The sequence below is a fragment of the Amblyraja radiata genome, chromosome 15, assembly GCF_010909765.2.
Source record: "Amblyraja radiata isolate CabotCenter1 chromosome 15, sAmbRad1.1.pri, whole genome shotgun sequence".
NCBI classification, from domain to species: domain Eukaryota; kingdom Metazoa; phylum Chordata; class Chondrichthyes; order Rajiformes; family Rajidae; genus Amblyraja; species Amblyraja radiata.
The window spans coordinates 28,014,341-28,040,065 of record NC_045970.1 but is presented as its reverse complement, the minus strand read 5'-3'; the positions used below and the strand labels follow the sequence as shown (position 1 = coordinate 28,040,065).

The window sequence follows — 25,725 nt, the reverse complement described above, 5'->3', positions numbered from 1 at the left end:
TTGCTAACATTTAAATTAAACATCATGTTAAAGCCCACTGTAGACTTCCCTGCTTTTTGTACATGAGCTCCACTCTGTGTTCAACTTTTATTAAATATCCAGATATCTTACCCTGGTGTAATACCCGTACAGTCTGAAGAAGGTTCCTGACTCAAAACGTCACGTATCCTTTTCTTCCAGAAATGTTGCCTGACCTGTTGAGTTACTCCACCACTTTGTATCTTTCTTTGGTATAAACCAGCATCTGCAGTTCTTTTTTTCCTCATACATATGCATATTAAGGAATAACTGCACCTATTTTTGGAAATAAGCTGGATTAAAAAATGTAAACACAAGGTGCCGCTTGCAAATGAAACAGTTCCAGAGTATCTTGCTGAGATGGCACCAGCACAAAGCAGCTTAACTTGAGCCCACGCTATATTTGGTTTTAACATGTGTCATTTAAACGTTAGCAACAGAATAAGCAGTGTGTTCTGTCACTTCTGCTGCTGCCTATGGAAGTGGAAGTGATAATGACCTAACGTGCAAATGTAACATTTTTAACTTCCCACGTATCCGCTTATAGAAGAGCAGAAATATTGACTTGCACAGGTTTTGTTTTGTCTTGGTTTGAAGGTTGGATTGATGCCTTGTGCCAGCTGCTGACTCAGCATGGAACCCTCATTGCCTTTACAAATATCTGGTTGATCCATCTGTACTGAAACCCGTACCATGTGGAAAATATGTTCATTTGTTTGTTTAGCTGTCCTATTCATTCATTAATCCCATGCTTACTGACCTACATTTGCTCTCAATTAAGTAACATGGTCATTTTTAAATTCCTTTCTTGTTTTCAAATTCCTCTGCGGCTTCTTCCCTTTGCCATTGGCAGCCCTGCAATCTGTTGAGGTTCTTTCACATTACACCTCCAAAGTGTGGCCTCTTGACCACTTTCATTTAAATTTCTCCACTATTATCTGCCCAACTTATGGCTGCCAAGTGCCCAGGTTCTGTAGCTGCCTCTGAGGCACCTTCCTCTCCAATTCCTTTTAAGTCTCTTTAAACGTAGTCTTTTGACAGATATTTGTCCTTTTATGTCGCACATTATTAAATATTATTTGCATTCCCACAAAATGCTTTTGAGGCATTACATTTGTGCCAAGTGTACTCTAGGTACAGGCACGCCCAGACTTGCGTAATAGGCGACTTACATGAACTCGCACTTGAGTAAGCGATTCTTTAAGCCCACTGACGAAACCGCGGTCTCTGCGTTGGAGTTCTCCCCCTTCCGTCTACAGCTCAGCTCTTCCATGTTTCTCCCCTCACTCGGAGTGACTGCAGCTCAAAGTTAGCAATTTTGTTGTCTGCCTACAAATACCACACCATGCAATAAGATACCTTCTTTGATAAGTATGTTGCTGGAAAGAGATTAAACTCCATATACTTGTTAATTCTTATTTCTCTCTCCATAGGCACCGTTTGATAACCTAGACATGCAGCATTTTCTGGTTTTCTTTCATTTTCAGCACCTCCAGTTTTTTCATCTTAATATTAAATAGAATAATTTAACGGCTTTTTTCACATACCAGCTTGTCTATAGAACTTGGCAGTAGTCGTCGTTTGGAGCCGGATCCAGCAGAGAGTTGTGACTCGCCTGGGGGAGGGGAGACAACAGTTGGGATGGAGAGGGAAAACGTGTGAAATCAGGCGTAGGGAGGAATCAGGAACTGCATGGAGTGTAAAATGAAGCTATTGCATAGTGGCACAGCGATAGAGTGGCTGCCTTACAGTGCCAGAGTCCCTGGTTCGATCCTGTCTACGGGTGCTGTCTGTGCAACGTTTGTACGTTCTCCATGTGACAGCGTGGGTTTTCTCCGGGTGCTCTGGTTTCCGCCACCATTCTAAAGATGTGCGGGTTTGTAGGTTAATTAGCTCCTGTAAATTGTCCCTAGTGTATTGAATAGAACTAGTGTATGGGTGTTCGTTGGTTGGCGTGAACTCGGTGAGCCGAAGGGCCTGTTTCCGTGCTGTATCTGTAAACTGAACTAAACTAGTGGATTATTCACCACGTGACTATGGGACAAAAGACCAACATTTCAAGGGAATGGATAAAATGGCTGTTTTCATTCCAGATCCAGATAAGGTTATTACTTTTATATTTATTTAAGACTGTACTAAGAATTTTTGAAACTTTGTCAACGCCGGAAACATGACGACACTTTGTGTACTGCATAGATGATGTCTGCGGTATGATTTTACTGGATTGTATGCAAAAACAAAGAATTTCACTGTACCTAGGTGCATGTGCCAATAAAGTATCTTTGAAAGTATCATTTATTGGCAAGGTTTTATTTGCTGTGTTTGCAACAACTTTTCTACATTTGGTGAATGCAGCTTCTTTGTTCAACCTGGTGCAATTAGAAATTATTTGTCTCTGAGCTCCTTGACCTTGGTTGAACAAATTAATTGTTTGGCATATTCTCAATTATTTATTTAAAATATATATATTTTTAGGTTGGAAGATTTCAGATTTAAAGATGCACTTTCTTGCTAATGGTGGTGATGCTTGTGGAAATGTATTGAGGCATCAGTGGGCCAGTTACCATTATTACTGAAACAAGATTTGGACAGAGATACAAGCAATGAGCCTGATCCAATTGTAAAAGATAATTAGCTAATCAGATCAATTACTTAAACCATGCTGAGATTAATTTATTCTTTTGTTAAGGCATGTTGTATCCTCTTTTCACACTGAGATCAGATCTGTTTCGCAGAACTGAAAGTCTCTCTGAGACGAGAATTTTAGGGATGGATTCAATTTTACTTGTGTGACAAAACGTGGTCTTGTCTGGTATTGTCTGAACTTGTTGCCGTTCCTTACCACAGTCTGTATCCTATCTGCACTCTGCATCAGTACCATTGACTGGTGAGCGTTAAGCATGAAAGGAATGTTACATTAATACAAACGATGTGGTGCTGATTGATTTTTGTACTGGTGATCAAAGGTGACTTTCGGGATTTGTGCTTGAAAAATCTAGGCAGTGTTTTCCTGTGGATAATATTTCCGGTCTTTGATTTGTACACATGATCCATCGTGCTGATTGAATACATCACTCCCAGAATTTACTCAAGAATTACTTTCTTGTGGTCGTGAGCCAAGGCAGGTAATTCTCTTAATTAATCATTGGATTTTGAAGATTTAAATCTTACAGCTAATGGGCAATAAATCTCTCAACAATGATTATGCAAGGTTTTAACAAACTATGCAAGATAAAGGGCTATCGGCAACACTCCCAACATCAATAAACTGAACAATTATCCAATTTCACTGATAACTTCCCAGATTACTTTCAGGTGACATATCAGTGGAAATTGGATTCTTCTGTATTTGAAGGTACAAGAGCCCATAGTGACACGACAGGGAGATGCTTTCATTCATGGGAGAACCTTGAACACGAGGATATATTTTCAACATTTAAAACTGTAAAATGCAGACATTTCTTCTCGCGGCAACTCTAGAATTCTCTGTCCCAGAGAATTGTGGAGGTTGGCTCATCGGAAGCACTTAGATGGAGATAGATCAAGGTACTGAAGGCTCTGGAGATCTGGAACAGAGGAAGCCGAGAGCCTATCCGCCATCATCATATTAAATGGTGAGGCAGGTTTGAGAAACCTGGTGGCCTATTCCTGGGCCAAATGGCCTAATTCTGCTTCACAAACTTATGAATCTATTCCTAATCCCTTTTTCTTGTGTGTTCTTGAAAGAAACAATCCACAGAATTTCCCATTGTTTATCAAAATGCCTCTGAAGCCCATTGTGTTGGTCAAGTCAATAATATGAACCAGGTTTATCACAGCGAGCTTGTGTCTTCAATAATGAAAGTTTATCCCCTTTATCATAACTTAAGAACACGTATGTCAAGATGCTATTCATTGACTGCAGCACCATAATACTGAATAAGCTCATTCCTAAACATCTGGATCTTAATCTTGGTGCCTTCCTCTGTGACTGATAGACAGATCTCAGTTGGTTAGAATTGCTCATAACATTTCCTCCACTCTCACCCTTAACACTGGCAGCACAGTGGCACAACGGTGGAGCTGCTGCCTCGCAGCGGCCGAGACAGGGGTTCGATCCTGTCCTCTGGTGCTGTCTGTATGGAGTTTGTACCTTCTCCCTGTGACCGCATAGGTTTTCTCTGGGTGCTTCAGTTTCCTCCCACATCTCAAAGACATGCGGGCTTGTAGGTTAATTTGCTTCACCTATACACTAGTAAGATAGAACTAGTGTATAGGTGATCACTGCTCGGCATGGACTTGATGACCAAAGGGCCTGTTTCCACATGGTGAATCTAAGTAAACACTGATGCGCTTAGTCCGTTGATCTGCTCCTTGTCCACCCGTCTATATGGCCAAGTACAATGCCAATGCAGTCTTTACATTTGCTGATGATACCACTGAAGTTGGCCAGATGTACAACACTGTGATAAACTACAGGACAGCTATCGAGAATCTTGTGTCATCGTAGCAAGGCAAAAACCTTGCTCTTGACGTCAACAAGATGAAATAATTGATTGTTGGCCTAAAGAAGCGTAGAGGTGAACAAGTATTCATCCTCATAGAAAGAGCTGCTTTAGAGAAGGTCAACAGCTTCAAGTTCCTAGGCATCCACATTATCAGCAACCTAAGCTTGTCCTTTCACTATGATGTGGTCATTAACTGCATTGATGTATTTACTTTTGTGGGAGTCCGAGAAGATTCACAAGTCCGCGAGGATTGTCTCAAACTTCTACATATATGCTATCGAAAATATTGTGACCAGATGAATCTCAACCTGGAATGGCAACTGCCCTGCTCTCGAGCGCCTGAACCTTCCAAGAGTGATGAGCACAGCCCAGTCTATCACAGGCTCATCACTTCCTTCCATCCAGCCCAGCCTCATGGTGCATTGCATCAGGAAAGCTGGAACCTCCCGGTGAGACATGGCCATATCGTGACAACAGGTCTGGCTCGCCCGCCACATAACCCCCCGGAGTCATCTGAGACTCGTCTCCTACTCTACCCCAAAGATCGGGTACCAGGAAGGAGGGATAGGAAGCAGACACTGGACAAAGGGCTAGTGGCAGATGGAGGAGAGGGTTGGTGCTGCCAGGACAACAGACCTTCAAGGCCAAGATAAGTTGCCTAAGAACTTGGAAACTTTGTAGGCCCCAGAAACATAGCGACTCTTTGTGTACTGTCTCAGTGAAGTCTACTATTGCACTACCCAATCATTGCACTTTGTACTTAACTACGATTGTGCTTATCTATTGTATGATTTTACTGGATTGGATGCAAGACAAAGAATTTCACTGTGCCTAGATAGGTGTGAGAATAAAGTATCATTATGGTTAAGTATGCCTGTCACCTTGGTCATTCTCCTTTCTTTCATCTGCTGGGAGACGATAGAAGAGATTAACAGCTCGGATATCCAGACTTAAGAACTATTACCCGACGGCATCAACCCAGTGCACAAAGTCTGAATAGTCTGGGGATCAAGATCAAGCATAGGTACCACAATTATCCACCTGCAATCTTCATAATAATAATAATAATAATAATAATACACTTTATTGTCATTGTAAATGTACATTGTACAACAAAATTTCAGGCGCACTGCCCGAGCGGATCTCCAACGTATCAGATAAATAAATAACGCCAATGAAAACAGCAAAAACGGCAAGACAAACGTCGTCAGAATGTGCAATATTCCACAGTATAGTGTTATAGCAGTACAAAATATTGGCTATGGCAGGGTGTGTATTCAGTGCAGAGTGGTGATGGCCTTGGGGTAGAGACTGTTTGTTAATCTTGTGGTATGTGATTTGATGAGGGCTTTCCTGAGGGCAGAAGGGCAAACAAGTGATATGCGGGATGAGATGAGTTCAGTGCTGAGCTTCTAAAATAAATCAAAATGGAAACGGATTTAACATTTCAGGAATATGATATTGGATCTGATGGAAGAAGCATGTTACTCTCAATAGAGACATTTCTGCAACAAAGATCATTGATCTCCTTTGAAGGTTTTGTTCGGTTGCAAGAATTCAATGTCATTAATTTGAAAGATTTGAAAGATTAAATTGAAAGGTTTTTTCCTCTGCCAGTGCTGAGAGATATTTTCTGTGGGTTTTTCAAGGTTTCCAGCATCTGGGTCTTTGTATTTTGGGCCTTTTTATAAACCTGGGAAAGTGGAATATTTTGACTTGGGAAGCCCTCCAGGTCCACCGATATTATTGCTTCCAACAGCCTTGTTTGGGGACTGGGCTGAATGAACCTCAGAATATGGTATCTTTGAAGTATGAACATAGTTGTATGTTGTTATTTCATTGGACTAAATTGTACAGGAATGCAGCCTAAAGTTGCCATTTGCGATGCCAGTCTAACTACACAAACGTGTTCTGGATGTGGGTAGCTGGCTGAACTGACCCTTGTGGAAATAAACGATCTGTGGATACTGATTTGCACAAAGGGATACAAAGTGCTGGAGGAACTCAGCAGGTCAGGCTGTATCTCTGGAGAACATGGATAGGTGGTGCTTCGGGTCAGACCCACTAAGATAATCAAGCACTTTGTGTCAGGATCTGACCCTTTTTAGTCAAGAGTGGTCCCACGGAACAGGCTGTAGTTGGCAACCAGACTTCAGACTGCATGTCCCGATGACCTTGGGCTCTTTGAGTGCTTAGTACTGGCAAGTATCCCCAGAACATTTTTAATTGTTCTGAGGGTCAACATTTTAGAGAGTTGGTTCAATAACAAATAAAATCTAAGTTTGAAAAACTGAATTAAATGAATAATTAAAGTATCCAATTAGAACATTAAGATAAAAATGTGTACTGATGCATTTAACTACACTATGTCTTTTACAGTATAATTCAAAAAACTTTAAAGAACATGTTTTCATGTTTATGAAAATAGTTGTATGATATTTCATTGAACTAGATTGGCATACTGGCTGAGAAAATGTCTGAGAGAAAAAAAAACAAGTGTACTTCTTCTGCAAGAAGAAAATCTGTAAATAATATTCGATCTATAGGAATTAAAGCTTAATTATATAGAATTATGTGGACCTTAACGAAAAAATCAGATCATTTACCTTTTCTGCTTTATCTGGTTGTTCATGCTCTTAACCTCATCTGCAGTACTTCACATATAACGTTTTAATATTTTTCTTTACGCAAGTTCCTTCCACAGCACTAAAAATGCAGATCAATTGAGCCTTGTCAGTATTGCAAAATATTGTAGTAATTATCATCAATTCCTTCCCCCCCCCAAGCTTCAAAGCCCTGCATTTTTTGTTTCATGTTCCTTCTCCATTTCCCTTTTTATTGGTGCCTCCATTGTTCATAACTCCAAGTCATTAAGTAACTCCATTGTTACCTGCGGTGCATTCTAGTGTTTCGAAAATAAAATCGTCAGATCATGTGAATTGAGCTTGCTGATTGAGTTTGCCCATTGTCTTAAATTAATAATGGTGAAAAAATGTATACACATTACCTGAACACTGTTCTTCTACTTACCTGTAATTTTGATCCCGGATATAACTAAATCCAATGGCCTGTTGCTGCGTTTCAAATACTTTGCACAGTGCAAATGAGATGTTACTTATTAACACACATTTCAAACATGACACGAAAAATCGTTTGTTAAGGTACCTTGCATGAAGTGACAGTTTTCAATTGGGTAGCATTCTAGATTACGCATTGGAATATTGCAATTTGTTGGAATTAGTTTACTTTAGTGTGTGCCTGGAGTGTTACGTGAACACCAAGGCAGAATATGATCCAGATTGTGGTTAGTATGGTGTATGTCTGTTAGCTGCTAAACGACTATATTTTAATACCATAGCATTGCCACTCTCTTAAAAGACTGAATCGCACGATTAGAAGCAGTAAAAGTGCTCATTATGTATATTGTGCAAAATTCTTACTGAGGTCAACAGGCTCGATGAAGGGAGGGTTGGGTTGTCTGGAAAGAAGGGTAACAGAATCGGAATACAGTATAAAATATCCACCGACACCAGTAGTTGATTTACAGTGGTTAATTATCCAAACATCATGCATTTTGGAATATGAGTGGAAACCAGAGTCTCCCTGTGGGAAACTTGTGCAGTTAGAGAGAAATGCAAGCTCCACACAGGGTTCCTGATGCCAGCGATGAACCTGCGTTGCTGAAGCAATTATGTATTTTTAGCCACAAAAGATAACGAGGGGTACAGGGAGAATACTGGAATAAGGTATTGAAATATAGGTTCAGCGATGATTGTATTGAATGGTAGAACAGGTTCAAAGGGCCGATCGGCTTACTTACTCCTGCCCCTATTGTATCTTATCTGGAACTGAGTGCCTGATTAGGTATAATTTTAATAAAGTCGTTCAATAAAAGCAGATTGGTGATGGGTGATAATTAGGCAATCACATCCGCCTACCACTTTTATAATCAGTTTCCCACTTGCGTTAATTAGTAACTAAAATTTTAAGAAATACATTTGAGAAGTTGGGCGGTTAGACTTGTATCATGTCTTTTTGTTCCTGAAGGGAAATCTTAGCATTTTACGCAAAATACGGATTTAGTAATGCTTAAAATTCTGAGTTCTACTAAATAAGAATCTCTGATTTGAATATTGCCCACGCACAATCTGCAGCTTACTGTAAAGTTATACAGTAATAAGGGTCAAATGTTTTGTTTGTTCAGAAAATTCAGGCCATTTTAGCTCCTCTTATTTTAATTTAGTTTAGCTTAGAGGTACAGCATAGAAACTGGTCTTTGGGCCTCCCGAGTCCGCACTTCCCCACACGCTAGCACTATCCTAAGCACGCTAAGGACAATCTACAATTTTACCAAGCCAATTAGTGCACAAACCTGTACGTGTTTGGAGTGTGGGAAGGAAACCGAGATCCTGGAGAAAACCTATGCAGATCACCAGGTGAACCTACAAACTCCGTACAGACAGCACCCATGGTCAGCATCTACACTAGTCCCACCTGCCTGTGTTTGGCCCATATCTCTCTAAACCTATCCTATCCATGTATCTTTCTAAATGTTTCTGAAACTTTGTAATAATAATTAACTACCTCCTCTGACAGTTCGTTCCATATACCTACCAACCTTTGTGTTAAAAAAAATCTATATTTATATTCCTGGTTAATTTGCAAGGTTCAAGGTTCAAGGGCATAAGCACCACTGGGGGCAAAACCAAACCACAGAGTAAACAATATGTGCATAGAGAGAGCTTTGAGTTCTGATCTGTACGTAATAAAGTACGTTGTATGCCTGCGTTAGCATCTGCAATGAACCATGTACACATTTTGTTGGGTAGGTCTTGTTCTCAGCAACAAATGGGCATTGGTTATGCTTACCCATTGAATGTTATGATTTTTATTATTTTGCAATGAAACCTCCCATAAATTGCAGAACCCAGAAAAGTGTGGTATCCTCGACAGAGCAACCAGGGGAATTGGGAACACGACTGTACATATCTTAATCCAACCAATTGAAGTATAAATAGAGAGCAGCTCGGGGTTTCAATTAGACAGTATCAGATAATGTCCAAAATTTATTTTATTGAGTATTGAAAGCCAAAATCAAGAAGAAACAATACTTTAAAATACAGATAAAATTTATTTTTCTTTTGGTATAATAATAAATAAAACCTGGAAGAATAAGAGTCTACAGCTTTGCTCATTGATATTCTCAGTGCTGGAAGAATTGTTTGGCAGAAGTTAAGACTCTGGTTGGATGCTTTTACTGTACATTGCAATGGGAAGACTTTTATTCTAGTGAATTTGATCTGCATCTGAGGTAATTAATGGAGCATTATGCACTTCACTGCTGAGACTGTCATTGAGATGCTGTTTATGACAGAGATTTTGGTGGGGCAGGGTCCCTTGGGTTGCAACTGATTTTTATATTTCATTGTATAATGCCATACCTGAAAGTTGCTCTTCAATTTCCATCACAAAATATGGTTATGTAAAACCTTTATGTGTACTAGATTACCACGGTGTAACTCCTTTATCACAAAGGATAGCTATTTACTGAGGTCAGAATGTTATACCAAAAGTGTTTTTAATTTTAGTCAGTGGAATGCATTAAGTTTCCAGTGTTTACACAAAGTGATAAGCTAGAGTACTTGCTGAATGTGACCTCTTGAAAAGGGCACTTGCTTAAATCATTGGATAAAGTTTTTGACAGTTCAATTAGTTTTTTAGTATTTGCTATTGTTAATCTGCTGCTTAAGTCTTTTCCACTAAAACCATTCTTAATAAATAAATTAATTAATGACAAAAAGATGGTCAATCACATGAGTGGTGAGGGTGCTGCGGCAAGAGCAGCTGCCTCATGTCGCCAGAGACCCAGAATTGATTCTGACCTTGGATGCTGCCTGTGGGTTTGGATGCCGCCTGCCTGTGCCGCATGGTTCCCTCCGATGGTCTGGTTTCCGTCAACTTAGCAAAGACGTGTCGGGTTTGTAGGTTATTTGGCCTCTGTAAAATTGTCACTAATATGTAGGGTGTGGATGAGAAAGTGAGATAACAAACCAGTTTGAACTGATGATTGGTGTAGTCTCGGTGGGCCAAAGGGCCTGTTTCCCTGCTGTATCCATAAACACGAAGCATGGCCATTGAATTGTGGATAAGGTAACACTAGCAACAACATGAATGGTCTGTACAGCACCAGAAAATAATGGCTCTATAATTGCTGCAGTTATATGCAGGCAAATATGGAATTAGTTATCAATAGCAAGGTGGAGCATCTTAACAAAATTTACAGTAGACACTTGCATCTTGTTTGTGTATTCAGATCTTTGCGTTGTATGTCTCAATGTCACAAAAGCCAAAAATCATTTTTCAAGGGATTTGGAGATGAGCACCTGATAATAAACTGTGAGAAATATGAGTATGCAGAATGTTGCAGCTGAATTGTGCACATGCTACCTTCTGGCTAAGCATAAACCATACCAACTCAAGAATGGCCCAGCACCATCTTTCCACATTGACAACCTCGGGATATATTACTTGCATGTAAAGTGAGATGGAGGAAGCTGTTTACTGCAATGCAGTTACAAAAATATACAACACTTTATATTGCAAGATGCAATGACTTTATACTTTTTCTGAGCAGATTCCAGGGACCACTTTAAGAAGCATTGGTTTTACTATTTTCTATTTGGCTTTGTTAAAGTAGAGCAGTAATTTTATGGTTGGTGTGTAGTTGTGGCTTGTGGAGCTAATATCATCAACGCAAGATTCCAAAACACAACTCTGAACACTTGCTCCATAACAGCAAGAGGAAAATAGACTGCCTGATTTTTCCTGTCTGGTTGAACTTCTCCCTGTCTATGGTTTTGGAGGTGATTGAATTGGTGCTGTTGAAGATGCCCCTACCTACAAGTGGCATGAGCCAAGTGAATGAAAGTTTTGATAGATCTAAATCAAAAGCTCATGTCATAGGAGCAGAATTAGGCCATTCAGCCCATCGTATCTATTCTTCCACTCAATCATGGCTGATCTATCTTTCCTTTTCGACCCCATTCTTCTGCCATCATCCCATAGCCTTTGATTCCATTACTAATCATGAACATGTTAATCTCCGCTTTAAAAATACACAATGACTTGGCCTCCACAGCCATCTGTGGCAATTAATTAGACAGATTTACCACCCTCTGACTAAAGACATTCCTCGTCATCTGCTTTCTAAAGGTATGTCCTTGAATGAATCCCTTAAGGAAGGCCTGAATCAGAAAAATCTCTGCTCTTCTGTACCTGTTGCCTTGTTTGATATTTGCTTCAGACGAAATGTAGATAAACTGAACATAAAGACACAATTCTGGAGTAACTCAGCAGGCCAGGCAGCATCTCTGAAGAACTTGGATTGGTGATGTTTCAGGTCTGGACCCTTCTTCAGACTGATTGTGGGGATGGGGCATGGAGAGAGTGGGAAGAAAGCTGGAAGAGCAGAGAGGCAGGAGTAAGTCTGGCATGTTATAAGGTGATATAGGTGAGGAGCGTTTTCTTAACTGGATGGCTGGACAAAGGCCAGAGATGAAAAGACAGAAGGTGTGAGGACAGAAAGTCTCTTGTCTCACATGACCTTCTGTTCTCACACCGTCTGTATTTTCATGCTGCGATCCTCCAGCACTTTGTGTCTTTTCTTTGTAAACCGGCATCTGCAGTTCCTTGTTTCTATGTAGATAAATTGAAGCCTGAAGTCGTGCAACAATTTTTTTTTGCCTGTTTCTGAAGCAGGCATATAGTTGCTGAGGGAAGGATATAATAATTTAGGGTACATCTGACTGACCCATGTACACCATAGCACTGGATAGATAGAGTATAAGTATTCTAGCAGCTATATCTTTGTAATGAGTGGGTTGAAGGTGGCATTTTCCCAATGACCTTCAACGAAGTAAAATGGTTTGCCAGGTATGCCAGCAATGCTAAGTAAACCTATTCTGGGTTAAAGGTTAACAAGTTGATATATGCAGGAACATGGATCCAAGAAGTGCTGTTTGGAGCTGCACTGTAGCCATGGAGATGTGGTTTAGGCCTGAATAAAGGCTGTTTGGCAACTGCAATTTGTGAAGCAGAAAAGTAAATTTGCTTAGAGCATAAACAATTAGGTATAATGTCCATGTTTTGTAATTTGCTTCTTGTAACTTGCCAAACAATTTAAAAAAAGGATTATTCGGAGTATTACATTTCTCAAGTAGTACAATAGATGGCCAAAGACACTGAAAGTATTACTGTCAAGAATCGGGATGAAATTTCCTATAACCTGCAATGAACAAACTCAAGTCAACACTGAAAATACACAGCAGACCATTTGGGTCTCAGATATATTTTGGTTCATCAGGTTTGAACAAAACTGGATGAAATGTTAACATTCTTCTTTCGAAACTTGACTGATCTGTTCTTCCTTTTTCTGTGCGTCGTCATCTGAAAAATGCTTTAGAACATGTTGCAATTGTAAAAAAGGTGTCATGGAAATACAGGTCCTTGTGGACTTTCCAGCATTTGCATTTCAGCATTAGTATCCAAATTGCTTTTATGAACTTTGTGAGAAAACAAAGGGCAGTCAGTGTCATGAAACATTGGAGCCAACAGTGTGCCAGCTCTCTGATTTCAGAAAGGCTCAACCTGTAGTCGGAGTTGCACCCTGCATTCTGGATCTATTTGCCTGGCATCACATTCTGTTTTTCCCTGGGCATTGCTCTCTCCATTGCTGCTTTAGTGAAATTGAGTGTGAAATATGCTGTTCTTTGAGGAAGGAATTGATGTTTAAAAAAAATTAAAGTTTCCAGTTCTTTGCAGAACAAAAGGTCGGTACATTTGAGATGGAAATAAAAAACAAAATTTAATTTTTTTAGGCATTTATTGTAATTGTAATCCTCTGGCTAGAGTGCGGTCCTGACATCCTGTCGACCTCATTGGAGACCTTTAAACCATATTTAATCGGACATTTTCAGATTTCAATGTTATATCTTTGCACTAAATGTTGTACCCTTTATCTGTGCACTATGGACAGCTTGATTGTATTCATGTATAGTGTTCTTTGATTGGTTGCATGCAAAAAAAAGCTTTTCATTGTACCTCAGTACACGTGATACTAATAAACTAGACTAAATTAAGAAGGCAGCAAACTTTTTAAGAAAACTATTCAAATCACGTGTCCTGCCGGTAAACCACTATAAATGATGTCGTTGTGTGAAGTCTTGCTCTTATTAAATAACCCTGAACAAATGTGACATTAGGAATGGACTAGGCAGAATAAACTCAGCATCTTGACTGAGGAGGATTATAATGAGTATCAACCTTTAAATGTTAATTCTTAATCTATTTTTTTAAAGTATGTGGTATCCTCCAAACTCAGCTGTATGCTGCTTTACAATAGTTTCATTTAGTTTCATTTTAGAAAACCTACACAATCAGTTTTTATGTGCTTGTTCACATGTAGATAGCTCATTACTCCATATGGAGTTAGTTATTGTCAGCGTAAGTATGTATAAGCTGTTTAGATATTACTTTGGTTTTGCGCTTGGTTTTCTTGGTTGAGCACTTATCCTGGTGTTATAGCACATACATTGTGTGTTAATAGTAATTTAACGTTATCACCTCTACCACGGCCAACATTGTACCATTGTGAGCTCCAACTTTCCTTGGCCAGCAGTGCTGGATGTGATTTGTTCTGAACCTTTTCATACCTCTAGTTCCCCCCCACCCCCCCACCCACCCCCCACTCTTAGGCCGAAGAAGGGTTTTGACCCTATTCCTTTTCTCCAGAGATACTGCCTGACCCATTGTGTTACTCCAGCATTTTGTGCGTATCTCTTTCAGATGTGATTCGAGTGATATTGCAAAATATTGCAGGTGGTTTGGTGATGTTGAGAATCAAGGACTAAACATTGACTGAATTCCAAGTTGTTCGCTGGTCAAAGTTATCTCCTAATTCTGCAATGCAGCTGTTTTTCTTCTTTCCTTAGCGTGTAGAAGAACAATGGCTGGCCTGTTACAGAAGAGTACGTAATGTTTCATTTGCATAAAGTTGTTGATTAAAGATTACTCTCCTAACGTCATATTATTTCCATTTTGGTTTCAGTTTGTGGCTGTGACCTGGCCAAAGGTGGATTTTTCATGAAGAACAACGACTACCTTTGCTCCCTGGACTATCAACGACTGTATGGAACCCGTTGCCAGGGCTGTGGAGAGTTTGTGGAAGGGGAAGTTGTTACAGCACTGGGCAAGACCTATCACCCTAAATGCTTTGTCTGCTCCATATGCAAGTAAGATAATGTATTGCACGTTGGACGTCTGTGGGAGGGAAATACAAAAATCATGAGAAATGTTGGAGTTTAGATGTTAAGATGTTTTCACTTGTAGGTGAGTCATAAACAAGGGGACACAACTGCAAAATGAGGGACTTGTCATTTAAAATCGAGTTTTCTTCTGAGGGTGGTGAATGTCTGGAATTCTCTGCCCCTGAGGGTAGTGGAGGCCATATCGCTAGGTATCTTCAAGGTGGCGATGGATACAAAATTTGAATAAGAATTATGCAGAATTGGCACAGAGGGTTTGAGGCCAGGCCAATGGTTTATGATCATGTTAAATGACAGGGCAGGCTTGATTTGCCTAGTGGCCTACTCGTTTTCTATTTTCTTATGTTCTAGTGTTGTGTTACCATGAAGCATTCTTGATAGCAGTGAGATTTATAGTGGAGAGATAGACCATTTTGTTAATGTGCTAGGGTAATGTGGTTGAGCTCCATGATGAAATAATCTGAAACTATCTCATCATTACTCGAACGTTCAACCAAATTTCCATTAAAACACACAGTGTTTTGCTGCAGCTCTTCCCAGTAGCATGGTGTTTGTGCCTTGCAACAAAACCTTTCTATTGAAAATTCTAGGCATTGTTGTTCCCACACTTGGTGATGGGTCATCTTCTTCAGTCACTAAACCTGCAATCAAAGGGCCTAGTCTGTCCTCCTTGACATTATCATCATTTTAATTCCATTACACTGTGATCTTTTCTCTAATGGAAGTATTTACATATAACGAGGGCTCATCCCCAGTTATTACATTTTGTTTGGTCTCTATCGCTCATTCTGTGATGGGATACTCTACATTCCAGGCAGAAATTGATGGGTGTTACAATTGCTTGTGAGAACTGCCTATTTTCTTCCCAAAGGGTTACTATTTTCTACACACACAGAAAAATGCCAAGTAAGTAACCCAGCTGATTTATTTCTGCCTCCTTTGTGGACACAAAGGCAATGAAATACCTCAAGCTTCTTCCTTCCCCATTGCAAACCAATCCATCCAACACCGCTGCTCTCAGATCTACTCACTGACAACCTGCCACTTGTCACTGACTTGGTTTGGAGTTGGAGTTCTAAAAACATGCATATGTGGCTCTTGTATATCAGACGTACACAGCCTTGTGTTTGCTCTAGACTTGCATTTAGTTGTGCTTTAGTTTAGCGATAGAATGCGGAAACCGGCCATTCAGCCCACCTTCATGCTGACCTTTATTTTAGAGATACAGCACTGAAACAGGCCCTTCTGTACACTGAATCCACGCCGACCAGCGATCCCCGCATATTAACACTATCCTACGCGCACACACACACTGGGGACAATTATTACATTTACCAAGCCAATTTACCTACACACCTGTGCGTCTTTGGAGTTCGATGTTATCCCGCATTCTCATCCACACCCTACACATTAGGGGAAATTTTAGAGGGAACTTAACTTACAAACTTGCACGTCTTTTTAGGATGTCTTTTTAGGATGTAAATGCTTTTACATTTGCTGAGGTCTGATCGTGTATTGGAGAAAACTCCTCAGCTGCGACAACAAAGTTGCTTGTTATTACGTCAGTAATGATGTCGCTTAATAGCATTCGGCCCTCTGTCTTATTTTAAGTTGGAAGTCCAGGGTGATGCACCAGAGGAGAGCTGAGCGGATGTTAAACTGTTCAAAGACCATCATTCAGTGGTTCAATGCATGAACCATTTTCGCTCTCTTTAAAGTATCCCGTTCTTTTATTTTAAAGAATTGTGGATTGGGCGGAGAAATTGGACTCGCTCGTATCCATTGCCAAAATGTAGTCCTTAATTTCACACAAATAAAATTGTTAATGTCCCATGACTGTTTTGTGAGAATGCTGCTTTCTTGATGGCCACCATGTTTTCTATGGAGAAAAAAAACTATACCTCACTGGTTATGAAATATTTTAGGATATGGAAGTTGACATTTCAATAACATTTGATAATATTTTACGGTTGTTTTCCAGGCGTCCTTTCCCAGCTGGGGACCGTGTGACTTTCAATGGGAAAGATTGTCTGTGTGAGCGCTGTGCCCAGCCAAAGTCCTCCAGTCCCAAAGAGATTGTCAGTAGCAACAGTGAGTACAAATACTGGGGAAAGTCAGCCAAAAAATTAATTGCATTCCTTCTGTTATTGCAACACTAGTTACTTGTTCTGTTAAAGCTAAAGTAAAGTTTGACGGTTCTTGTTCTGAACTGAATAGTTTTTTTCTCATTCCCAAGCACAGGAGTTAAATGATCATTATTTCCTGATTGATAAATAACATTTTTTTCAGTATAAAGGCTGAAATGGTTTATCCACAATTGGAAAAGCTGATAAGTTTGCTGACATTTTAATCTTAAGTATAAAATACCTCAATGTCTTTTTCATCTTGAATTCTGGGGTAACTAAATCTCATTTTAACTACATCAATGATTATCTCAGAAAGGCAAGGAGAATCTCTAATCTTGTGTGAGCAAAGATTACAGGGAAATTCCAAATCGATATTGTGAAATACTATTGAATCTGTTTCTCAACTGATAACTATCAGTGATGAATATAACGGTTAGAATAAATCCCTCCCCTTTCTAATCAAACTAGGCATCGTCAATGTTAAGAGTGAATGTGCCATCATTAGTAGGGACAAAGGATTTCAATTGAGTTTGATGTCACAGACGATTAATACCTCTCATTTTGAAATGCCATTAATATTTTGAAAAAGACGAATTAATACAATTTTTTCATTCCACGTAACGAGCAAGGTAAAAAAAAAATGTAGATGGTCAAAATCTAAAGTAATACAGGAAAAAGTCAACCTGCTCAGTAGGTCAGGCAGGACTTTGTATGGGGAAAAAGAATTAACGCTTCAAATTAACGCTTCCTTAGCTGCTGCCTGATGTGCTGAGTGTTCCCTGTTGTATTTCAAACTGCTCTATTTTATGTGCATTTACACTATTCCAAGGGAGGGCTGGGACAGTTATAGTGTAAGTTTGCAATATATCAAAGTGAACATTAATTGGTCTGAAAATTGCTAGTAAATACCAGTAGTTCCATAGTGAACTGCTGACATTTGCCTCTAAGTCCAAGAACGTTTGGGACTTTGTGCATCAACAAAGGCAAAAGGCAAAAGTCTCGATCCATTTGTTGGACCTGGTCCATGCATTCTACCACCAAAATCCTCATGGCAAATGAAGCTGAAGCATCCCGGTATTAAGTAGGGGATTCTGTTGATGGAACCTACTCCACATTAGACCTGGCACATGGACTGCAGGTGCTATCATTCAGTAGAGTTTTTACTCGATAGAGGCCGAAGGATACCATTAAGAAAAGTGAATCTTCTGGTCATTGCAGTAATGGTTGTCATTATGGAAGTGTTTGAGATCAATTTTGCGAAATTAAAAGTTATAATTTTACTTTATATATTGACTCGGGTTTGTACGTTCTCCCTGTGGCTCCCTTCGCTTTCCTCCCACATTCCAAAGACTTGCAGGTTTGCAGGTTAATTGGCTTCTGTAAATTGTCCCTAATGTGTAGGATGTCAGATTCAGATTCAGATTCAATTTTAATTGTCATTGTCAGTGTACAGTACAGAGACAACGAAATGGTGCACGGGTGATCAGTGGTCGGCGTGGACTCGGTGTGCCGAAGGGCCTGGTTTTGTGCTATATCTCTAAGTTAAACTTTAAATTTTAACCACATCAGCAAGATTAAACCTACTTTAAATGTAAATGAAGCATTTATGGAGTGGTTTAATTGATAATTTACAGACTGCTGAATATTTTTACGAGAGCAGGGAATAGCGTCTTGCAAAATTGCCATCGCCTACTCTCAATTTCTCCATCTCCGCCACATCTGCTACCAAGATGAAGTTTTCCACTCTCGGACATCTGAGATGTTCTCTTTGGTAAATGTGGCCCAGCTCCGGTGTTGTAGATGGATAGAATTCCCCTGGTCCTTGCCTTTCACCGCACCAGCCTCCACATCCAACACATCATTCTCTGATATTTCCGCCACCTACAATGCAATTTCACCACCAGTCACATCTTGGGTCACTCATTCCCTAATACATAAACCATTGCCACCGCAGGTACTTTCTCCTGCAATCGCAGGAGATGTAACACAGGTTTCTACACCTCCTCACCCGCATCCATTCAGGGACCCCAGCAACCATGTCAGATAAGACAGAGGTGGATATGCACCTTGTCTAACCTGACTACTGCATTCTGTAGTCCCAGTGTGGCCTCCTTTACCTAGTCGAAACCAAGTGCAGACTCGGCAACTGTTTCGCCAAGCACATGTGCTTCGTCCACCAGGGCTTGCTAACTATTCTAACCCCATGCTGACCTTTTTACCTTGGGCCTCCTCCATTGCCGGACTGCAGGAATAGTACATTGTATTCTGCTTGGATAGCTTACAACGCAATAGTATGAACATTGAATTCTTCAATATTAATTACCTATCTCCCGACCAACCCCCCATCTCCAAATCTCCCTTCACATATGGCTCTTCCTCTGGCTTCACAATTTACTCTTCTTTCCGTATGCCATTTGTCTTTTCATCTCTGCCCTTTGTCTTCCCATCCTCCAATAACCCCCCTTCACTTGTATTCACCTATCACTTGCCGACCTGTCACACTCCCACCACTTTTCTCAGCTTTCTACCCCACTCCCTCCCCCCCCCACCCCCCACCCCCCTTACAGTTAATCTGAAGAAGGATCCCAATCCAAAACATCGCCTATACAAGTCTTCAAGAGACGCAGCCTGACCTGTTGAGTTACTCCAGCACATTGTGCGTGGATTTACAAAATAAATCATTACGGTTCTTTAAAAAGGTCAAGAAAGACAATATGGATGTGTTAGTGAAGGTATTAATGTTCATTTTTGTTTGTTAGATTAAATAAACTAACGGGTAGGAACAATTAGATGAATGTTATTTTTTGAACTGAAAAGTTTCAATGTTATACCAGAAAGAATTTTGGCTCACCAACAAACAGAACTAAAACTTTAAGCCATAATTTTTATATTGTTTGTCTCAATTTTATATTGTTCCAACTTGGCAGAAGTTGACAAAATTCTTGGATCACACTGTATGAGGGAAACTCAGTGGAAAAAAACCTGATGTTATAACTCAAATTTACAATGATGCTTCAAAGAGCTTGCATTTACAGTGTGAGTTTTGTACCTGCAACCCATCGCAACGAGCTTCTTGCCCACAGAGAACTTGGGAATTGGTGCTGTGAACTGTAGAATGTGGGTGTCAAATGACCATGTGGTGACTGCAGAGTCTCCTGCAGTCGCCTAAAAAGTCGCTAAGTGGGACAGGCCCATTAGTTTAACTTTTTTTTAATTCCAAAGTCAAAGTTAGGGGGGGGGGGGGGGGTGAGGTTGTCTGGTGCTGGAGTGGAGAACAGTGGGGGTCTGTGGAAGGTCAGGCCAACCTCTACAACTCCAACCAGTGTTGCTTCAGGACTGCAGGCCTTTAGGGCCCAGTAAAAACTTTCCATTTTTAACAACTTTGGACCTGAATCATACAAAATGCCTCTGGAAATGTGGAGACTCTTGTGTACAGTCTTGGTGTTATCTACTGTTCCTGTGCTGTCTTAAGTATGTTTGTGCTTGTGTATAGTAAGATTTTTACTGAACTGTCTGCAAAATAGAACTTCACAGAACTGAGGTACGTGAATATTAAGTACCATTGAAGGAAGTCAAGCTTCACATTCAAATTTGGATGGTACGAAACTTTTCCTAGCACAACTTTTTTTTAAATAATGAGGATCAATCCTTTAATGTTTCCTTCAGGACCACTTTTGCTGTCTGTGGAAAAGCAAGCCCTGCAGTTAACTCTGGGTGTTATCATAACAGGCGACTCAAAGACTTACTGAATTCTAAATCCTGGACTTAAATTAGAGAAAGAATCTTAGAGATTGACTCTTTATGATCCTTTCTATTACTGCAGGATTAGAAGTGCCACTTTCAATCAAAACAGTCTTGATACCTCTGGGCGTTTAGTAACCAACGGTTTGGTCCATTTACCTGTAATTCGGCCCACTGTTACATTCTAGCTACATGGCTCTTGTAGAATAACAACATGTGAAATATGTTTGTGATTTCTTGTACAACTTCAGAGTGTGCACATTATATGTAACTTTTATTTATTCATCTTGGGCTGTTTGCATCAAATTACTAAACTGTATATAAGTTTTCTATTTGGAAGAAATGTTTGAATCCAAATTACTTTTTTACTCTCTTTTGATAATTAAGCCTATAATATATTTTACTTCTCAACTAACTTTCCTTGCTCCCAAAATAAATTGTGAAGGTGCTAATTGAGTGTCCTGTGGCAGGGAAGAGCTTTGACAAATTTCCTGTCTATTCCATTATTAAGGAAACACAAAAACATCAGAAAAGAGAGGCTATGTGTCTTGAGATTAATCTATCAATCACTCTTACAAACCATCTGGGAGATACCGTGTCGGGGAGTGAAACAAACAAAAAAAATAGTCGCGCAAGTAAAAATTTCATACCATCCAAATTTGGGTGTGAAGCTCGAATTCCTTCAATGGTACTTTATTTATTCAAGCAGTTAGAAAAGAAGGAAAAGCTGCATGACTCAAAAAAGCAGTATGTCCTGGCATCATCTTTTGGAATCATTCAGTCAAATTTAGCTATACCATAGACCCCATGTTTTTGGTGTGTCTTTTGAATTGTCCTGCACATCCAAAATGCTGCCTTTGCATTGCAAAATAAATTACTACCACAGTTTCCATTCTTCCTGCCAGAGCCTGGCTGGCATGCCTACTGTGTGTGGTGCCCAAATGTGTAAATCAAACAGGCCCTGAAGTTTAAATCCTCAAGCTGCAAAGTTCTATCACATATTGTGCTTGATCCAAGCCTCCCCTGAACATCCCACACCATGTAATGAGCAGTGGAAACCACTCTATCTTTTAGTGCATTCGAGCATAGCGTCTGGGGAATACAATACTGCATTCACATTAGTCTGTGTAGCCGCAGTAAATGTGAAATTATTCCAGTACTCATGGCATCAGAGTAAAAGGCATCCCTTCATCAGAGTTTATAGCATGACTATTTGATAGATGCATTGATTCTTCTAGGAAACTGTTTGTAGTGCAACATTAAAATAATTAAAACCAGTGCCTCATTTATAAGAAATGAATGAATATCCTTGCTTCCACCTTCATCCGGAGTTCTTCTTTCACTCTCTTGGGACTGAAAGCAGAATCCTGATGTGATTTTTATTTTCTCATCCCTCTTTCCCCCAACCCCCCTCCAAAATAATATCCTGTGCAAACCTATCATACATCTTAATTCATTTCAAAATTCATTGATATACTTTGCCTTGTAAAATAAAGGGACAGGGCTGCGCAAATGAAGTGTTACTCATCAGTGGTTTGTATCTAACATCATTCTCAGGCATTCCCTGTACTAATAAAAAATGAGGCAAATACTCTTACAATTTCCTTACACAATCCGTGTTTTGGTGTCCCATGGCAGATATTCTCTCCTAACCGTCCCCCCAAATTTGGTTGTCTTTGTGCTGTCCAATTAAATGTTTGAAAATGTTAAGTCTTTGTTGTGTAATTAGACCAAATCTGCATGAAATAAACTCATGGAACATGTCTTTCACGAAACGGGCAGGTTGCCAATCTAACAAATGGAACACAAAGTATGCAATTTGAGAATCTGCCTCTGGAGAGTGATGGGTTTAAAATAGAAAAGTCATGACATTGGTGGAAGGGGTAGAAAAAAAATACGATCGGCATGCAGTCTCTTGCGAGAGATGGTCTATGGGAATGTTTCTGCTGATCTGCTGGGGTCAGGGTGTTAGTCGGCAAGCAGATGGCCTAACATTCCTGCACAAGCTGTAGAAATGAATTGATTCATTGACTGTAAGGGAGACAGCAGTCTGGAGAGTGGCACATCAAATGGGTCAGGCGGTCAACAGAGTTGCACTGCATCTGAATGGTGTGCAGACAGTCCCTGACTTGCACACTTAAGTGAACAATGTTGTACTCAGTCCCTAGTGCAATTAAGACAGTAATTTTCACCACACTATACGATCATTCGAGTTATGAGCGTTATGAATAAGTTTATTGGCCAAGTATGTACATATACAAGGAATTTGCCTTGGTGCTCCTCCCGCAAGTAACAACACGACATATAGTAACCATTAAGAATGACACATAAAACATTAAACATTAATAATAAAACATTACAGTTTACATCAGAAACAAGCCGGCAATGGCGCCTCTGCTTACCCAGAAGGCCACACACCACAGAAAGTCCCCCGACGGCGACAATTGATGATTCTGACTTTTGTAAAATCTAACGTGTAAGGGTTAATGGAAACATGGACATAGATAAAATATAAAATCTCAATAAATCCATAACCTAATACTGGTGATAAAAAGCCTGAATCATTAGTGCAACGTCATTGGCAATGCCAACATTTCTTTCTTGTCCATCCATAACTGGGTTTGTGTTAAAGTTGCAGTTAAGACTCAACCACATCGGTGGGTCTAGATTCACCAAGTTCAGAATGCATAAGGATGCTAAATTCCCATCCCTGAATGATATTTGCCAACCTGAAGATTTTGAACAGCAATTCATTGTTACCCGCTTACCATTGCATGAGATATCTTTTATTCACGGTTTATTTATTGGACTTTATCTGAAGTCCGAGGCACTAAACATTATTCCCTTTATCATGTGTGCACTATGGATGGGTCGATTGTAATCATGTATAATCTTTCTGCTGACTGGTTAGTATGCAACAAAAGCTTTTCGCTGCACCTTGGTACATGTGACAATAAACAAAACTAAACTATTTAATGACTTGAATTAATATTCTCCCGCTGTCAGTTGAGCTCTTGTTTCTAGATTGCTGTTCCAGAGCTTTGGCAGATGATCCAGTAACTTAACCACCAAGCCACAAGTATAAATTTAAATGTCTTATTGAAGACAGTCGTGCACTTGATCAGTTTGAAGTTTGATCAATCACCATAAACAGGAAGCAGCTGTGGTCCATGGATGCATAATTAATGGAATTTAATATTTAATGTATATACAGATTGATCTATGTGCTGAACACTGTAAGATCAGCCCTTTTGATTCTTTTGTTTCACGGTTTATTAATAGCTGTGGATGGGAGATCTTTGCTTGTCATGTGTAAGAATAATAAAGGGCATACTTGTTACCTTTAGATGAGTGGTGGGGGCGGGTGAGGTGGGGGGAAGTTTCATACTTGTTGGCCTGTTATCTTAATAGACAAGGAGTTTCGGATATAACTTCAATAAATGCAGTTAGTCATCTCAAGTGATTCCGAGAATAATAGTCTGAAATATTGTGGCGGGCATCATGGTCCTGCTTTAGCTCTCCATAAATCTCATTCAGCAACGTCCATGACATTACTTCCTCTCTCAGTCATTGACGCTGCTGCATTGAGATGACCAGCTTTGAGGAAAGAGGCAGTGAGGCAGACAGGAGGAGGAATACCTTATTTGAATGAGCTTCACCATCAAGAATTCCACAGGTGATCTCAGTCACGCATCCTGTGGAATTGAGGAACACCTTATGAGCCTTTGACTCACTGTAACAGAACCAGAACACTTCAGTCATCAATGCATCTGCCTCAATGCTAGAAGGTTCAGGTGAAGACAGAAAGGACTCGTATTCTAACCTTAAAGAAATCTTGCTCTGCATCTCACAATATGATTTAAAAAATGGTCCTTCCAGGTGACTCAAAGCCAGGGTGGAAAGGGACACAACCTTCAGTCACGATGTGATGGGCAAGGAAAGAACATGGACAACATGTTCCAATGGATCTTTCTCTTGAGAATGGTCCGGTCAGGTCAAGCACCATGCTTTCTCGGAGGCAAAAGCATAAGATATCACTGCAACGCTCATAATACACACATTAGTACATTATTTCATCGTCTGAGCAAATGACCTCAAAGATCATCGCTTCACCCATACTTTGATGGCTATTGAGAATGACTGGCCTAATCTCTCTTGTCTGTATCAAGCTGATCACATGACATCAGGGACCACAGACGCTTGCCACAAGATCATGGTCAAAGCTCTCGACTCCACAAAGGCAGTTTATCTCAGAACAACCTGTTAATTCCCAGATTACACATCATAGCTTATAGACTGTTGTGAATTGGCACTTTCAGCAGTGTGAAAATGATCCACAGCCCTGACTTCCAAGGACCAGACCACTGACAGTCAAGGATGAGGCGAACTAATCAGCGATGGCAACACGTAATGGAAGGACCATTTTGAAAAACATCTCGGCTGTGGATCTGTCCCTGAGGTGGGCATTTAAGACAGCATCAGAGAGCAAACTATTCAGATCAGCCCTGCTAACACTCCTGGTCAACAGGAAGCAAAGTCCCTATACCAGGAAGAATAATAAGGCCTCCTGAAGAAGACAGATTGGGTGGGATTTAAGTGTGTTCAGGAAATTGTTCTCAATCAATATATCGATGCTCCAACAAAGCTCAACCTCCACTTGGGAAACAAGGCAGGGCAGGTAATTGAAGTATTAGTGAGGGAGGACTTTGAGACTAGTTTTGCTAGTTTTTAATTAATTATGAAAAAGGATGGGACTGGCTCGGAAGTTCAAGTTCCAAATTGGGATGACCATTTTAATGGCATTAGTCAGGAATTTTCATGTTGATTGGTGGAGATGTTTGCAGGTAAAGGGATGTTTGGTAAGTGAGAAGCTTTTATATGTGATAGTGAGAGTTGAGAGCCAGTATGTTTCTGTTAGAGTGAAAGGCAAGGCCAGCAGGAGTAGGGAACCCTTGATAACAAGAACGGTCGAGAAAAAGGAGGCATATGTCAGGTGTTGGCAGCTGAGGTAGTGCGAATGAATACCTTGAG

General features: G+C 40.1%; 1 protein-coding gene across 6 annotated transcripts in view; it reads left to right on the top strand.

Moving 5' to 3' along the window:
* The window catches only part of ablim1 (actin binding LIM protein 1), a 250,952-nt gene that overhangs the window by 107,948 nt on the left and 117,279 nt on the right, over nt 1–25,725 (top strand). For all 6 annotated transcript variants that reach the window (XM_033033929.1, XM_033033930.1, XM_033033933.1 and 3 more), the window contains exons 3-4: nt 14,611–14,794; nt 16,809–16,918. In XM_033033929.1, the coding sequence (XP_032889820.1) occupies nt 14,611–14,794; nt 16,809–16,918 (294 nt within the window). The remainder of the gene's footprint in view (nt 1–14,610; nt 14,795–16,808; nt 16,919–25,725) is intronic.